This window comes from Barbus barbus, assembly GCF_936440315.1.
Source record: "Barbus barbus genome assembly, chromosome: 3".
In the NCBI taxonomy this organism is placed as follows: domain Eukaryota; kingdom Metazoa; phylum Chordata; class Actinopteri; order Cypriniformes; family Cyprinidae; genus Barbus; species Barbus barbus.
Window position 1 is genome coordinate 18590393 of NC_136731.1, and position 19048 is coordinate 18609440.

At 36.9% G+C, this 19048-nt stretch overlaps 1 protein-coding gene across 7 annotated transcripts in view; it reads left to right on the plus strand.

Moving 5' to 3' along the window:
• Nucleotides 1-19048, plus strand: part of LOC306856092 (nuclear body protein SP140-like protein) — a 106184-nt gene that overhangs the window by 84106 nt on the left and 3030 nt on the right. For 4 of the 7 annotated variants that reach the window (XR_013782974.1, XR_013782975.1, XR_013782976.1 and 1 more), the window contains 10 exons: nucleotides 5786-5842; nucleotides 5931-5979; nucleotides 6058-6261; nucleotides 6355-6494; nucleotides 6564-6632; nucleotides 7929-8056; nucleotides 8145-8253; nucleotides 8425-8499; nucleotides 8685-8780; nucleotides 17626-17695. Coding sequence is in view for 3 of the 7 variants with exons in the window: in XM_079395107.1 (XP_079251233.1) it covers nucleotides 5786-5842; nucleotides 5931-5979; nucleotides 6058-6261; nucleotides 6355-6494; nucleotides 6564-6632; nucleotides 7929-8056; nucleotides 8145-8253; nucleotides 8425-8499; nucleotides 8685-8780; nucleotides 17626-17706 (1008 nt within the window). In the remaining 4 variants the exon portion in view is untranslated. Of the gene's footprint in view, nucleotides 1-5785; nucleotides 5843-5930; nucleotides 5980-6057; nucleotides 6262-6354; nucleotides 6495-6563; nucleotides 6633-7928; nucleotides 8057-8144; nucleotides 8254-8424; nucleotides 8500-8684; nucleotides 8781-9776; nucleotides 9943-17625; nucleotides 18712-19048 lie in introns of those variants that run through there. The other 3 variants (XM_079395107.1, XM_079395105.1, XM_079395106.1) reach the window with 2 other exon arrangements.

Sequence of the window (19048 nt, forward strand, 5' to 3'; positions counted from 1 at the left end):
TCACCAAGGCTCTTCTCCCCGATAGCTCAGTTTGGCCGGACAGCCAGCTCTAAGAAGGGTTCTGGTCGTCCCAAACGTCTTCCATTTAAGGATTATGGAGGCCACTGTGCTCTTAGGAACCTTAAGTACAGCAGAAATGTTTTTGTAACCTTGGCCAGATCTGTGCCTTGCCACAATTCTGTCTCTGAGCTCTTCAGGCAGTTCCTTTGACCTCATGATTCTCATTTGCTCTGAAATGCACTGTGAGCTGTAAGGTCTTATATAGACAGGTGTGTGATTTTCCTAATCAAGTCCAGTCAGTATAATCAAACACAGCTGGTCTCAAATGAAGGTGTAGAACCATCTCAAGGATGATCCGAAGAAATGGACAGCACCTGAGTTAAATAAGTGTTACAGCAAAGGGTCTGAATACTTAGGACCATGTGATATTTCAGTTTTTCTTTTTTAATAAATCTGCAATAATGTCAACAATTCTGTGTTTTTCTGTCAATATGGGGTGCTGTGTGTACATTAATGAGGAAAAAAATGAACTTAAATGATTTTAGCAAATGGCTGCAATATAACAAAGAGTGACAAATTTAAGGGGGTCTGAATACTTTCCGTACCCACTGTATATAACATTGCTCTGCAACATTGCTCTGTTGGCTGTGGAGTCAAGACATTTGCAAATATGTTTAAAAGATGAATATGAGACAAAACTACAGAATGTCACATTTTATTATTTTTCCCATCACTTAGATAAAGGTTCATCTTTGTCTCATCGGTCCATAAACACAGTTTCAAAACTTTTCTGGCTCACCTATTTGCTTTTTTGCAAACTCTAATCTTGCCTTTCTATTTTTGGTGCTGGTCAGAGGTTTGCATCTTGCTGTGTAGCATCTGTAATTCTGTGTCAAAGTCTCCTGAGGACAGTAGATTGTCAGAGAATCACCCCAGCTTTCTGGAAGTTGTTGGTGATTTTACAGACACGTCTTTCAGGGTTCATTTTCACAGCTTTTATGATTTGTCTGTCATCAACTACTGTTGTTTTCGCAGCTGACCAGGTAGTTGTTGGTTGCTGGTGTCGCTGGTGGTTTCCAAACTCTTGACTTCTCCATGCCCTTTATTTTTGCTATAGCTCTAATTGACTTTTCTTTTAGCATCCAAATTGCTTGCTTTTCTCTCAAAGTCAGCTCCCTCATCTTCATCCTGGTTTGTGTGTCATCATCGAATGCAAGATTCAGAATACAGACGTAATGGATATAACTGATACGACACATTCCCTGCTTTTAATATCTGAAGAATTAATGCAACAGGACACAACTGATCACTTAGAAAGACCTGTGAGGCAACTGTTCCAATACTTATGCTCACATCAGATAGAGGGATTAAACTCTCAAAGTGCTGAACTTCTTAGCTGGTAAAACATCTGTGTTGAATCACCCAATAATAAAATGTGACATTCTGTAATTTTGTCCCATATTCATCTTTTAATCGTATTTGTTAATGTCTTGACTCCACAGCCAACAGAGCAATTTTGTATTTTTTGTGCCAATACTTTTGGAGGGCACTATATATATATATATATATATATATATATATATATATATATATATATAATATTATATATACATAAATACACGCACACACAGTACCTTGCAAAAGTATTCATACCCCTTAATTTTTTTTTTTTACATTTTGTAATGTTGCAGGCTGCAGCCTTATGTTATACTGCTTTAAATTCCTTTTTTTCCCCCACATCAGTCTACACTCCATGGTATGGCAAAGCAAAAAACTTGCAAAATTTAGCAAATAGCAAATTTATTCAAAATAGAAAACTATAATGATTCCATTGCATAAGTATTCAAACCCTTATCTGGGACAGTTGAAATTTAGCCCAGGAGCATTCATATTGCTTGTTATGGAAGCCTGTTTCCGCCACTGAATATAAAAAAATAATTTGCAATTCTTTTTTTACAAACTCGCAATTCTGACTTTTTTTCTCAGAATTGTGATATATAAACTCGTAATTGTGAGAAATTAAGTCAGAATTGCGAGATATACACTCGCAATTTTGAGAACATATCAGAATCAGAATCAGAATCAGAAAGAGCTTTATTTTAGGAATTTGTCTTGGTGTTATGAGCTTCCAGTACAGAAAGTACAAACATAGTGCAGACAACATATAATTAAGGTGATAAAGAACACTAATGAAGAGAATATACAATAATTAAGAATAACAATAGTAATCAAAATAAAAATATACAGAAAAGAGACATGACCATAGACAGAACTGTGAATGTGCATGTGTCCTATGTACAGATGAAGGTTTGATGAGTTATTTACGGATGTACAGTACCGGGGTATGTTATGTGTTGTTCAGGTGGGATACGGCCTGCGGGAAAAAACTGTTCTTGTTTCTGGCTGTTCTGGTGCTCAGTGATCTGTAGCGCCGGCCAGAGGGCAACAGTACAAAGAGAGAGTGAGCTGGGTGTGAGGGGTCCAGAGTGACTTTCTTAGCCCTTTTCCTCACTCTGGAGGTGTAAAGTTCTTGGAGGCTGGGCAGAGGGGCACCGATAATTCTCTCAGCAGTCCTAACTGTCCGTTGTAGTCTTCTGATGTCTGTTTTGGTAGCTGAACCAAACCAAACAGTTATAGAAGAACATAGGACAGACTCGAGGATTGCAGAGTAGAACTGTTTCAGCAGCTCCTGAGGCAGGTTGAACTTCCTTAGCTGGCGGAGGAAATACAGCCTCTGCTGGGCCTTTTTCGCAATAGAGTCAATGTGATTGTCCCACTTCAGGTCCTGAGAGATGGTGGTGCCCAGGAATCTGAATGACTCTACTGAAGTCACAGTGCTGTTCATGATGGTGAGTGGGGGGAGATCAGGGGGGTTTCTCCTGAAGTCCACTATCATCTCCACAGTTTTGAGCGTGTTCAGCTCCAGGTTGTTAAGACTGCACCAGACAGCCAGCTGCTCAACTTCCTGTCTGTAAGCAGACTCGTCACCGTCCTTGATGAGGCCTATGACTGTAGTGTCGTCCGCAAACTTCAGGAGCTTGACAGAGGGGTCCTTTGATGTGCAGTCATTCGTGTAGAGGGAGAAGAGCAGTGGGGAGAGAACGCAACCCTGAGGGGCGCCAGTGCTAATGGTGAGAGTCCTGGATGTGAGTTTGCCCAGCCTCACTAGCTGCTGCCTGTCTGTCAGGAAGCTGGTGATCTACTGACAGATTGAGGAGGGCACAGAGAGCTGTCTCAGTTTGTCTGAGAGAAGGTCAGGTATGATGGTATTGAAGGCCAAGCTGAAGTCCACAAATAAGATCCTTGCATAATTCCCAGGTTTGTCGAGGTGTTGCAGGATGTAATGCAGTCCCATATTGACAGCGTCATCCACAGACCTGTTTGCTCTATAGGCAAACTGAAGAGGATCCAGCAAGGGTCTAGTGATGTCCTTCAGGTAGGCCAGGACCAGTCTCTCAAGTGACTTCATGACCACAGACGTGAGTGCGACAGGTCTGTAGTCATTAAGTCCAGTGATTTTGGGCTTTTTGGGGACGGGAATGATGGTGGAGCGTTTGAAGCAGCAGGGAACTTCACACAGCTCCAGAGATCTGTTGAAGATTTGTGTAAAGATGGGGGCCAATTGGTCAGCACAGACTTTTAGACAGGCAGGTGAAATACCGTCTGGTCCTGAAGCTTTCCTAGATTTCTGTTTTCTGAAGACCCGGTTCACATCCTCTACACAGACTTTAAACGCAGGTAGAATGGTGGGGGAGGGAGTAAGGGGGGTTGCAGGGGGTGAAGGTGAATGTGTGAAGTGCAGATCAGAGCGGGTGCTGGGTGTCAGTCTGGCCTTTTCAAATCTGCAGTAAAACACATTGAGATCGTCAGCCAGTTGTTGATTCTCCACAGACTGTGGGGGTGGTGTCTTGTACATGGTGATGTTCCTCAGACCAGTCCATACCGACGCCGGATCGTTGGCTGAAAGTTCTTTTTTCAACTTCTCAGAGTAGTTCTTTTTAGCCACTCTGATCTCCTTTGTTAGTCTGTTCCTGGCCTGGTTATACAAGATTTTATCCCCACTTCTGTAAGCGTCCTCTTTGGCCTGACGAAGCTGTTTGAGTTTCCCAGTAAACCACGGTTTATCATTATTGAATGATAAGAATGTCCTGGTGGGGATGCATATATCCTCACAGAAACTGATATATGATGTTACAGTCTCTGTGAGTTCATCCAGATCGGTGGCAGCGGCTTCAAAAACACTCCAATCAGTGAGGTCAAAACAAGCTTTTAAATCTTGCTCTGCTTCATTAGTCCATCTCTTAACAGTTCTTAATACAGGCTTAAAAGATTTGAGTTTTTGCCTATAGGTTGGTATGAGATGAACCAAACAGTGATCAGAGAGCCCCAGAGCTGCCCGTGGGACAGAGTGATATGCATCTTTAATTATTGTGTAACAATGATCCAATATATTACTGTCTCTGGTGGGACATGTAACGTGCTGTCTGTATTTTGGCAGTTCGCGGGAGAGATTTGCTTTATTAAAATCTCCAAGAATGATTTAAAAAGAGTCCGGGTACCTTTGCTCTGTTTCAGATATTTGTTCAGCCAGCTGTTGCATCGCGGCGCTCACGCACACGTCCAGAGGCACGTACACATTCACGAGAATGAAGGAGGAAAACTCCCGGGGTGAATAGAACGGCTTACAGTTTATGAAGAAGGCCTCCAAATTAGGAGAACACATTTTCTTCAGAGTTGTTACATCTGAACACCAACCTTCATTTATGTAGAAACATAGTCCACCACCATATCAGTCTTTCTTTCTCCTCAGAATGGACTTTATAACTCGCAATTGTGAGAAAAAAAAGTCAGCATAGCGAGTTTACTGTATATCTCACAGTTCTGACTTTATTTCTCACAATTGCATGTATATATTCCTCAATTGTGACTTTTTATCTCGCTATTCTGACTTTATGGCCCGGTTTCACAAACGAGGCTTAGCTTAAGCCAGGACTAGGCCTTAGTTAAATTAAGATATATAAGCAACTTTTACAAAAGAAGAAAGCATTAAGGTGTGCATCTTGACACGGAACAATGACACTGACATATGTCAGAGCAAGATATTTTCAGTTGAAACCGCTCAAACATGCATTTTAGTCTGGGACTAGCTTAAGCCTTGTCTGTGAAACCGGGGGAATAACTCGCAATTGTGCAATCAACTTTTTGATTATTTCCTTCATTTTTATTGAAAATAAATGCCTTTCTGATGCGATATGAGATTTGAAAAGGGAGAAAAAAATGTTTGGCAAAAGGTGGGCTCGAACTCGGGTCGATCGTGCCAAAAAGCATGTGCCTTACCATCTACACCACTGAAACTGATGTTGAACTAGCTTCTTTTTTTTATTGTTGACTAACACAATCACATGTTAGTGGGCGGAGTTAGTGTAAATAGCCTTTGCCAACAAGATGGGCTATTTGCACTTAGTGTAAATAGACACTCCATTCATTTTAACACACAAATATTATAATGTAAATGACGCTCATGTATATTTTACAGCATTAGTTGAGAGATTTTTCTTTTCCTTGAGAAAATTTGCCATGTACTGTACCTTATTTATAGCCAAATAATCAATATCGAATCGAAATTGGAATTGAATCGAATTGTAAGCTTGTGTATAGAAATCTATACAAATCTATCCCTATTATCGACCTTTTTAATATATAACATAAGGTAAATATGTAGTTATATTAAATACAGCAGACCCCTGATATACATGTGTGATCACTTCATTTCTCATTTTTTCAGGAGGGGTATATTCAGTGTCCACAGAGGAAGAGTAGAAAGAAAACCTGTGTTCAAAAAGTACGTTCTCTCTCTATGTGCAATGTCAGGTTTTGCTTTTCCTGTTTTTCATTTGAAATTCATTAAGTGACTTTGTTCCTTCCTGCAGAACATGAATGAGAGGTTTCCAGTCAGTTCTAACAAGAGCTCTAGTAAAGGTGAGTAACGATCATCCATGTTCATTCACACACTCTCTGCTATCTGTCTGAATGCAGTAATGTATTTTATTCCTCAAGACTCAAAAACAAGCTTCGGTTTCATGGAGGAAAGTGATCCTGAAGATTTCCAGGAACAGAGAGGGAAAGGAGGAGGAACAAAGTCTAGAGGGAGAGTTGAGGAAGAAGAAGACATGGCAGATCTGTCTGTTTTCCAGGCTCCCTCTTTACCAGTCACCTGTGTTTCACTTACTGGGACTCTATGCAAAGACAGGTTTGCATTAGGTACGGTATTGCATTGATTTTTGTGCAGAACTCTGTTTGTTTTATCTGTGTTGAAGGTTTGAGTGGGAAGTGTTTGTTTATTTTATGTTCCAGGGATACGTGGGAAGTGTATACGTACAGAGGAGAGATGGTTCACTCTAGAGGAATTTGTAAAACAGGAACCGACTCTCACTGATGGACACTGGAAGAAAGATATAATGTGCCATGGAAAAACGCTCAACTTTTTACTCAAGGTAACAAATGGGAGAGATAGCATATAAAAAGTATGATTATTTAATTATGTATTTGTTTGTCATTTCTAGAAAGAGATCCTGCACATCCATTCCCTTCTGTGTGAATGTGAGAAATGCAGCACTCTAAAGCAAGACGTGGTGAGAAACATCTCTACCTGAAATATTTTATCATAAGCAGTCATCATAAAAATAATTTATGATATTAACTTAAATTCTTAAGTCTTTTAAATGTGCACAGTTGAGGTCAAAATTTGACATCCCCCTTTCAGAATCTACAAAATGTTAATTATTTTATGCCAAATGACTAATGACTAAATGTAAAAATGTAAATGTATTTTACCAAAATAAGAGGGATCATACAAAATGCATGTTATTGTTTATTTAGTACAGACCTGAATAAGATATTTCACATAAAAGATGTTTACATGGAGTCCACAATAGAAAATTATAGTTGAATTTATAAAATGACCCCGTTCAAAAGTTTACATCCCCTTGATTCACCCCCTGGCTCTTAATGCATGTTTTTTCCTTCTGGAGCATCAGTGAGCGTTTGAACCATCTGTAATAGTTGCATATGAGTCCCTCAGTTATCCTCAGTGTGTAAAGATGGATCTCAGAATTATACAGTCATTGTTGGAAAGGTTTCAAATACACAAAATGCTGCAAAACCAAAGAATTTGTGGGACCTGAAGGATTTTTTCTGAAGAACAGCAGGCAGTTTAACTGTTCAGGACAAACAAGGGACTCATGAACAACTATCACTAAACAAAAACAAATAAAACACAGCTTTGGATCGTTCAGGTAAGAACACAGTATTAAGAATCAAGGGGATATAAACGTTTGAGCCTTTAATTTTTATAAATTCAACTATTATTTTGTCTTGTGGACAATATGTAAAAATCTTTTATGTGAAATATCTTATTCAGGTCAGTACTAAATAAACAATAACATGCATTTTGTATGATCCCTCTCATTTTGGTAAAATAATTAACATTTTGCAGATTCTGAAAGGGAGATGTAAACGTTTGACCTAAACTGTACATTAATGTGTACATAATAACTAAAATGATTTTCATAGAAAAAAATTATTTTGTATATATATATATATATATATATATATAACATTTTTATTGTAACAATATTTTATTGTTTATTTTTTATATTTTCTTTATTTTTTTAAATTTACATTTACTTCACTGGTTCTAAACCTTTACTGATGAGTTTCTTTCTTCTGTTCCGTGGTTCTGAAAATAATGTCAATGTTTTCTTACAATGTCTTACAATTTTTTTCCTTTTGCAGTAAAATATGACTTAGACATGTTGTGGTTATATTTCCATATATCAAAACAAGTTTGTAAGATAGAAGAGCCAAATGCATTTGAGCTTATTTCTGTGATGATGATAAAATGTTGTGTCATGTCGTCCTCTGACTAGATGGCCCAGAACAATGATGACGAGTGTTACGTGTGTCGCTCTGAGGGAGAACTTGTGTGTTGTGACGAGTGTCCACGAGCTTTTCATTCACGCTGTCACCTACCAGCTTTATATGGAGACTCACCTGGGTGAGAGAGACAAACATAAAGAAAACCGTTAAATCAGCAAGTATGTATGTTGGACATTCATCCTGTATATGTGTGTGTTTGCTTGTAGGGAATGGATTTGTTCCTTGTGTGTGTTAAGAAACAGTCAGCAATGGCGTGACTCCAGTAACATGTCTGAAAAAGAAGCTTTCAATGCCCCAGTGTCTCAATACAGATTGGTAAATTCAGCACATTAATCTAGAAGATAACCATAGGCATTTAAGGTGCACAATTTGCAGCTGCATTCAATGCCTTAAAGTGCTGCCTACATAGGCTGCTCAGCAGGTTTAGAAACAGAACAGTTATTTATGGGCCTAATTGTGGATATGTGTGTTGTTTGTCATCTTTAGCACTGCCACTGCCTCCTGTTATGTGTGTACAGAGAGGACACCCAGAAGGTGTTTGTTGAGGATCCACGACAAACGGTGAGATCGACTCCTTTTTTCTCTTTGCCGTTTTTTTTCATGTGACCCAGCTTCAGAATTTTCTCTTTTCATGCCTTAGTTTAATTTAAAATAGTTTATGAATAGAATAGAAGTGATGAAAGATATGACTTGAAATTTATAATGCATTAAAAACATAATGCATTAAGAAATAAAATGACTTCCAGTTGGACAGAATAAAGCAGAAATTGGAAACTGGTGCGTATCAGACGGTAGGAGAGTTCGTCTCTGACTTTCAGCTCAACTGCAACACATTCAATAGGGTAAGATTCACTGAAACATGTTACATAATACAACCCCATTTCCAGAAAAGTTGAGACATTTTGTAAAATGCAATATCAAGAATCTGTGATTTGTTAATTCTCTTTAACTTTTTTTTTAATATATATATATATTTATTTATTTCAATTATACAGAAGTACCTAACTTCAAGCATAACTCACACCCAAAAAAAACCAAAAAAAAACCAACAAAAATAATAAGAACATGGGGGATACATACCTGTATAACAAATATATATGATGTATGGTAAAGCATTACAATTTACAGATAACATTTTTTAATCTGAGAGATGTTTTTATACATTTCTTGTTTCTAGTAATTGAAGTCAGTGAGTCATAAAATATATTAAGTTCTTTACAAAAAAACTTAAATGAGGGACTAATAGATGTAATTTTTGCTTTATGTATATGGAACTTCCCAAGAAGAATTCAACTACATCCGATCCAGTATTACAGTTCAAAAAAACGATCATAGATTCATCCATTTTAAATATTTTGTAAAATATATCAAAAACCAACATAGATACCTGCTTCCAAAAGTCTTCAGAATATTTACAGTTACAAAACAAGTGTATAAGCGTTTCATTTTCTAAGTTACAAAATGAACATTTTGGTGAGACATCTTTTCTAAACTTGTTCATAAAAGTGTTACAGGGATAGTACCTATGCAATATCTTAAAATGTAATTCCTTTACCTTATTTGGCAGTACAAATTTATTAGTTGCCGACTATATTTTTTCAGAGGAAGGAATGAAATAGAATTGTTTCCATTTAATGAGTGCTTTTGGGTAACAGCTGACATCTCGAATAAGGCATTTTCTAATGTGTGAGTTATTACACTTAATAGCCATTATATTAACACCTCCTATAACAAGGTTTGGAATTTGACAGACAGCTGAATTATAACTGAGATGTATTTTCACAAGGTGAAGCAGTTTATGGGAAATGCTTTTCACAACCAAATTATATTCTCTACAGGAAGATTCAATCCCCGAGGAAGAAAGAAATTGCTGATAAGTATAAATCTCACCATCAGTATTCAATAAATCTGAAAGAAATATAATCCCTTTATCAAACCATTCTTTTTTAAATATACTCTTGTTTTTAGACAACACAAATTGGTTATTCCATAGTATGCATGAATGTGGAGAGAAATTATGTTTAAAGGCTAATTTCCATGCTTCTAGTGATTGCTTATGAAAGTTAGATAATTTTATGGGAAGTTTACTGTATTTGAAGTCACACGATAGTAGAAAGGATAACCCACCACATTTTTCAAAGAACAAACAGGGGATATGAAACCATATAGATTTACTCTGGGTCAAGCAATGTTTAATCCAATTGATTTTAACAATAATATTAAGAGTACTAAAATCAAGGACATTAAGCCCACCCTCTGAAAAAGTTCTAATAACAGTTTTTCTTTTCACATATTCAGTTCTGTTTTTCCAAATAAACTTAAATAAAGCCTCGAAATTCCCTCAGCCTTGTAGAGCAGAACACGCCCATGGATGGTTAGATTCCTCTGAGACCAGCAATTAAAAACTGTTTTTGCTTTAAGTAAACATTTAGAAAAATTTGATTCAATTCTTTCAGATGAACATTTATTAATTACAATACCAAGATATCTAACTGTTTGTTTTACCTTAACTCCACATACATCTGATATATCAGAGTAATGAATTGTCATAATCTTAGACTGGTTAACAGAAAGGCCAGAGGCACTTGAAAACAGTTTTAAAGCTTCTAATATAATAGGGACCTGTCTTTTGTCTTTTAGGAAAATACATGTATCGTCTGCGAGTTGACTAATCAAAATAGTTTGATCTACAATTTGGATGCCCTCAATATTTGAACAATTCACTGTATAAAGATTAAGAAGCTCTGCAACTAACAAAAACAAGAAGGGGGAAATAGGGCAACCTTGCCTAATTCCTCTCCCAATGGCAAAACGTGGTGACGTTCCAGAAGACAAAGACACGTTACTAGTGATGTCTTTATACAGAGTCTGTACATTTTTCACAAATTTATGGCCAAAACCGAAATGTCTTAAGGCTTCAAACATAAAGGAATGCTCTACTGTATCAAACGCCTTATAGAAATCTAAAAACAAAATAAGTGCATCATCATTAACCAGCTCAGAGTAATCTAAGAGATCTAAAACAAGACAAATATTATTTGAAATGTGTCGACCCTTCATGAAGCCAGATTGTGTGAATGAGATAACTTCTTCTAAACAAGGTTTTAGTCTCTTTGCAAATAAAGAAGCTAATAATTTATAATCAGAATTAAGCAAGGTTATAGGGCACCAATCATCTAAAAATTTTATATCTTTATTTGATTTAGGTATTAAAGTTATTAGGCCTTGCTTCATCGATTCAGATAATTCACCACGATCTAAACACTCTTTGAAAACATCTAAAATAAGAAATTTTATATAATTCCAAAATGATCGATAAAATTCAAATGGTAAACCATCGGGGCCCGGATTTTATTAAATGGAGTTTTGGTGATTAAACTATCCATCTCTCCCACAGTTATCTCATCCTCACAAACAGCATAATTGTTTTCACTTATATTTGGAATAAACTGTTCCACCTCAAAGAAAAATTTATTAGATGACTCAGAATGAAAAGAAGAACTATAGAGTTGCTGATAAAAGTCAGCTACAAATTTTGAAATTTTGGCTTCATCAGAAGTGAGAATACCATTAACGTCAAGGGCTGAAATTCTTTTTAAGTCACCTCTTCTTTTTTCTAAATTAAAAAAATATTTTTGTTTAAATATTTTTTAAATATTTTAAATTTCAAAATTACATTTTGCCCTTGATCTAACAAATGCGCCTTTGGCCTTCTCTGCATAAAGAACATCAAGATCTTGCTTCAATAAATATAACTTCTCCTTGTCCTGCTCACTAGGAGAGGACAGACATAAAATATCATTTATTTCCTTTATGATTGCAGAGCTTCTTGACTCCTTTTCCTTAGAAAGCTGTTTGCCAAACTGTATAGAGAATCTCCGACACTCGTACTTAAGTTCCCATTTTGCAATAATAGAGCCTGAATTAACTTTAAATTTCTCAGCTATATTTTTAATACCTAAACAATATATAGAGTTTTGTAATAAAGACGTATTCAGTTTCCAGTATCCTGGACGTCTCTTAAACTTATTATGCGTCTCGGATATTTCAAGATCGATACAAGCATGATCCGTTAAAGGGGCAGGAGAAATGTTACAGGAACTAATAAAGGGAATTAGCTAGTTAGATATAAACCAGAGGTCTATTCTAGATTTTTGTGACATGTCTGCTTTAAACCATGTAAATGAGGAGACATTGTTTCCATGGACGTGTCTGTAAACATCTAGCAAATCAAGGCTGCTACAAAGATCATTTATAACTAAATTAACATTATTGACATTATCGGGGAGGGGGGGGGGGGGGGTGTCTATCTAAATGCAGATCAGGGGCCTCATTGAAATCTCCCCCCACAATAACTGCTGCTGAAGGAAATTTTAATTTTAAAGTGACCAATTTATTAGATAAAGATTGAAAAAGAATTTGGTTTAAATTTGAATTGTTAAAGCCATATACATTACAAAAAATAAAGACAGCCTCTCCAGACTGAACTATAGCAATTATCCATCTGCCCTCTTGCGAAAAGTGTGACTCGAGAATCTTACCATTAAAATTATATTTAAATAAAATTATAACTCCCCCAGAATGAGTAGACCCATGTGAAAATAAAGCTTTACCTCCCCACTGTGCAGACCAAAAAGACTCATCATTAGCAGTAGAGTGAGTTTCCTGTAAAAAATAAACATCTCTTCTTTTAGAACTACAAAATAAAAATAAGGCTTTTCGTTTAGTAAGGTCACGAATCCCCCGAACATTAAGAGAAAAACAAGAAAAATTCAGGTACATTGAATAAGAACAAGAAGAACAATCTACCCTAAGGCAAGAGAATTAACTAGGCAAGAAAGGATTTAGGAGCAAAACCTATCCTTTTAACCTTCCACACTTAAGCATCAAATGGTTAAGGGAAAATTACATCCTGATATTTCAACAGAAAGTGCCATGAGAAAACAAAAACAAAAATCTTTTTTGCCAGTACACAGTCGAGCCTGTAGAATACATTCGAAGTCAATTTCCAATCCTCCTCAAACGGGATTAAGGGCAAACGATAACATAATTCACATGCTATCCGCTGTAAACTTCTTTCAGTCAATAATGGCAAACGAGCCCTTGAACCCAGCTCGTTTTCCTTCTCTCCTGGCTTGACTTACCAGCGGCCACAGTTTATTCCGTGCCTCTCTCGATCGTTGTGTCAGGTCTTCTGTGATTTTGATGCCTTTCTGCTTGAGGACTTCTGAGTTTTTAGAGTCCAACCAAATGCGATCTCGATGGGTATGTGACAGAAACTGCACAATAATCCGCCGTGGAAACACATCTGCATCCAGGGGCGTAGATTACGCGGGGGACGTGTCCCCCCCACTTTTTATAAAAAGTAAATTCGTCCCCCTCACTTTTTCATTGGACAGTTGTGTTCTCGACATGTTGAGGTTTTAATGGAGCAATGTATATAAATGCAGAATAATTTAAAATTCAAAGAGACAAGATAATTTATACATGACGTTTACGTTTCCATGCCAATCAGTCACTCAGTTTGTGACGTCACGACATGCCCAGTCTCGCGCCCGCCGTCCCGCGCTGTCTCCATCATTCATTATTCGGTCGAGATGAGTTCAAAGCGGCAAGAAACTCTTCACTCCTTTTTTACGAAGAAGTCAAGCAGCGTAAGTTGGTATGTGGGATCCGAATAGTGTTGCACAATGTTGAGTGACTCTGCCTATTGCTCTTGTTGAATAATTAGCAAGTTTTGATGTTTATTATATGGAGAAAAAAAAAAGCCGCCTGGACAAACATGCACTTATTTATTTTCAGTGTATTTTTCCGTAACTCTTTTGTAACGTCTTTTATTTTAACACGTATGTATGTTATTAGAACCCTTCAAATAAGAATAAAGATAATGTTGAACTGAGATTTTACAGCGTTTGCAGCATTGTGACACTCTGCCAATACTATACATGATGTATTTCAATCAAACATGCAAGCACTGATCTGATACAGGACCGATCTTCATTTAGGGGTGGTCTGTCATTATTGCACTAATTTGACGTGTTTATGTGTTGTCAAGAATGAACAAGAAACAGTCAGCCTAGGTTTGTTAGGACAGAATCAGGACGACACACAGTTACAGGTGAGAAGAGTGGCTTTTAACACCTGGCTGTTTTTATATTGAATAAAATCTATTAATACACAAGCCTTTGTAGGATTATATATGGACCAATCATAGAAAACACATAATTAGCGAAATATAGAAAAATAAAAAATAAAATTAGTATGATGATGAACAACTTCTCAGCTATCATTTTTAACTACAGTAGGTAATTATTAGCTTGCATATTGGTTGTTTATTAGCACTTAAGAACATATTATTCTGTATTCTTCATGACCATATTCTGCATCCCATAATCCTAAACTTAACAACTACAACGACCTTACAAGCTATTAATAAGCAGTAAATGTTTATTAAGGCAAAGGTCATAGTTAATAGTGAATATGTGTTCCCCATTCTAAAGTGTTAAAGATAATTTAGGATACAAATGATTGGTTATTGTCCAGCAGTGTACTTAATGTGTTATTTTCTTCTGTATGTCACTATTCCCTGTATGTACATGTTTCAAACACTGCTTTATTTGCTGTAGACAGAGGCAGAAATGAATACAGATGAGAGTGAATGAGTTTCAGTGAGGCTTCAGAGCTAAAGATTATTTACAGCATTGTCTATGATAAGATATTTCTTTTAACATAGACTAATCAGACGAATGTATAATAGAACAGAACAGAATAAAGTATGTGAATGTGCAAGTATCCATTACTGTGTGCCATGTACTGTACATACAACACACACAAAATACAATCTGAAATATGTAAACAATAGTACCCTTATAAGGACATCTTTGTAACTTATACTCAAAAAGGTGCATATTAGTACATTAGAGTACCAATATGTACCGTAATGTACAACTATGAAACTTTTTGGGGTAAATAAGGTACAAAGATGTGCTTTTAAGGGTACTGTCCCAGTGACAAGCTGTTGTATTTCTTTCTTTTTCTTTTTTCTATCTTTCTTTCCTTCTATTTTATAATCATATATAATAATATAATCATAAAGCATATTAAGCAAAAAGGTATGATTAAAAATAAAACCTGTCAATTAGACAAGGGTTAACTAAAAAAACAACAACAAAAAAACAAGTATAACACTAGACATTCTGTCCCCCCCTCTTTTGAAATGATGGCTACGCCCCTGTCTGCATCTCTCGGACCGATTCTGTGTGCAACATCAATGGACGTCTGAAGAGCATGCCTCAATCCCGGCGAAATCCCAGAGAAAATATCCATTGCGACCATTTTCACATTTTCTCCTACCTCCTCCGGAACACAAGAGATTTTCAAATTCCATCGTCTTTTGTATGCATCCAGGTCGTCAACTTTTTCCCACAGTTGTTTATTTTCAGCAATTACAGCCGCTACTTGAACACCCAACTCATCAGTTTTAACTACAGCCCTCTCCGATTTATCGGTAACTGAATCAACTTTGACAGCAAGTTCAGATATCAGGGTCGAATTAGAAGCAACTGACCTTTCGATTTCCAGTAACTTCTCCATAAAGATATCTTGCTTTTTTCCTAGCCTCTCGATTGCCTCCAGGATAGCCGCATTTGAGGGCTCGGAAGACTGCCGCCACACTTTTGTAAGAGGGCTGTTGATCGGGGTGTCTGAAAGTGGCGCACAATCCATACTTGAATCTTCTTCAGGAGTGGATTTAGTATAGTCATGCACACGCTTAATACTGTCCGCCATTGCTACAGGTTTTCTTAGGTATGTTTCAATCATGTGATATTTGAATAGTGTGCTCAGAAGACCGCAACACACGTTCTTTAGGCAAAAAAAGAGGTAAAACATTTCCGCTCCGGCTTAAAAATGTCACAGAATTCTTCAGAATATATTTACATTAGTATCAGTAACACTAAACATTAAGGAAGGTCAAAAGAGATCAAGTTTTGCACAAAGGTTTATAAGAGACAACAGAAGTACGACTACATAGACGCCATCTTGGCACCCCCCTTCTCTTGAACTTTTATTTAATTGACAAAAGTACAAAGAAAATATTTCCAAAGTTTTCACTCACCAAGGTAAATGTATTTTGTAAATACGAACAAATTTTGATTTTGTACGGCTGCAACACACTCCACAAAAGTTGGGACAGAGGCAAAATAAAAGTGAAAAGGTTATAGAATATCCATGTTAATCTGTTTTGAAAACACAGTAAGCAGGTGAACTGGTAATAGGTCAATGTATCATGTTTGGGTATAAAAGGAGCATCTCAGTCTTTGCCAGTAAAGCTGGATCATGGCTCATCACTTTGTGCCAAATTTAATGAGAGAAGTGTCAAACAAATCAAAAATCACATTTCCCAATGCAAAATCGCAAAGAATTTAGGTCTTTCACCAACTACCATATATAATAATGTGAAAAGATTCAGGGAATACAGAAGAATCTCAGTCTGTGTAGGGCAAGGCAGGAAACCTCAGTTGAATGTGCTTGACCCTTGAGCCCTCAGATGGCATTGCAAAAGAAACGGTCATGCTGCATTGTTAAATATATCTCAGGAGTACTGCAGAAAACCACTGTCATTTACCACAGTCTGCTACTGCATCAAGAAAGGCAACTTGAATATCTGTTACTCTAAGAGAAAGCTATGAAGCGATGGTGCTGGGTTCTCTGAGCCAGAGCTCATCTCAGATAGTCAAAAAGACAGTGAAAATGTGTGCTCTACTCAGATGAGTCCGCATTTCAATGTTGAGTGCTCAGTCCCAAAAACCAAAGGGACCATCCAGACTGTCATTAGCGACAGATGCAAAAACACACTTCTGTCATGGTATGGGGGTGCAGCAGAGCAAAGGTCATGGATGACTGGCTTATGTGCGAAGGTACTATTGACATGGAGGCATATACTGGGATTGTACAGAGACATATACTGCCATCAAGATGATGTCTTTCATGGGAAGTCCATGGTTATTAGATCAAGACAATGCCAGCTCTCTTTCTACATGTACTACAACAGCGTGGTTTCGTAGAAACTTAGTGAATTTGATAGACCTAGTCCAGATCTGTCTCTTATTGAAAATGTATGACCAGTCATGAAAAGGAGAATCAGACAATGACAATCACAGACGGTTGACCATCTGAAATCTTGTATCAAGCAAGATTGGACAAAAGTTTTGCTCACAAACATTAACAATTAGTATCCTCAATTCCCAAACAATGAAACATTGTAATTAAAAGGAAAGTTGATGTGACAGTGTTAAACGTTTCTCTGTCCTAACATTTTTGGAGTATGTTGCTGCCATCAAACTCAAAATTTGTCTATATTTACAAAACAAAACTAAGTAGGTCAGTGAAAACATTGGAAATATTTTTTCTGTACTTTAGTCAATTGAATAACAGTTAAAGAGAATGAACAGATAACATATTTTTGATTTTATGGCATTTCCCAAAATGTCCAAACTTTTCTGGAATTGAGGTTATAAATAAATCACCAAATAACAGATCAATAGCTTGTTGAAATTAAGTTGTTATGCAATCTTATGTGTGAACACATATCTTGGACATTATTGATTGTTATTGTTGAGATGATTAACTTCACAAGTTACAAGATTTTGTATTTTTTTTTTAACTTTGTCCTCTTGCTCTTTAAAGGACAGTGATTTTGACCGAATGGGTGCCAGGCTGAACCAAATGTTTGAGGAAGAGTTCCGGAAAATCTTCAGTATCCAATGACAGCTCTCTTTTACAAGTCTTTCAAAGATGCAACTGAGATCTGAGTATCTTTAAATATTTATTAGATCTCATTACTATGTATATAAGATGTATACAATTTTGAAATTTGAAGTCCTATATAGGACAATGGATTGATGCAATACATGACTTAGTTGCTGTTTAACACTACATCTTTTTTGTAATGCAATGTTTCCAGTGCAGTGAGGGTCTCTGTACTTTTACGTCCATTCATTTTTCATTTTTGTAACCCAGAATTGAAACAGAAAATTTGTTTCTTCTTAAATGATTCAAACACTGATGAATAGGATAAGCAGACATAAACTACTTTTCATTATTCAAAATTCATATTTCACAAAAAAATTGTAAAAGGTACGGTTTCTGTTTTCAAGGTTTTTTTGTAGTATTGTTTAATGTAGCCAATCACTGACATTTTCTGACATTATTCTTGAACACATTAGCCAAGCGTTTAAGTTAGAATCCACTTCAAAACACCATAGTTTTGTAAAATGCTGCATGCTCAGGAGTCTCTCATTATAACAAAGTGTAACATGATGTACATAAGAGATTCATTGTTCAGTGTACAGCTTCACTGATTATACAAACCGAATTCCGGAAATGTTGGAATATTTTTAAAATTTTAATAAAATGAAAACTAAAAGACTTTCATATCACATCACATTCACAATAGAACATAGAGAACATAACAAATGTTTAAACTGAGAAATTTTACACTTTATCTACTAAATGAGCAAATTTCAAATTTGATGCCTGCTACAGGTCTCAAAAAAGTTGGCACGGGGGCAACAAAAGGCTGAAAAAGCAAGACACTTTGAAAAGATTCAGCTGGGAGAACATCTAGCAACTAATTAAGTTAATTGACATCAGGTCTGTAATGTGATTAGCTATAAATGGGATGTCTTAGAGTGGCAGAGTCTCTCAGAAGTAAATATGGGCAGAGGCTCTCCAATCTGTGAAAGAGTGCGTAAAAAGATTGTGGAATACTTTAAAAAAAGTAAAAAAAGTAAAGTCGTGACGTATTGTCAAGTATGGTGACCCATACTCGAAATTGGTGCTCTGCGTTTAACCCATCCAAGTGCACACACACAGCAGTGAGTAGTGAACAAATGCACACACACACACACACACACACACACCCGGAGCAGTGGGCAGCCATGCTGCAGCGCCCGGGGAGCAATTGGGGGTTCGGTGCCTTGCTCAAGGGCACCTCAGTCGTGGTATTGAGGGTGGAGAGAGCGCTGTACATTCACTCCCCCCACCTACAATCCCTGCAGGCCGGGGACTCGAACCCGCAACCTTTCGATTACGAGTCCAACTCTGTAAC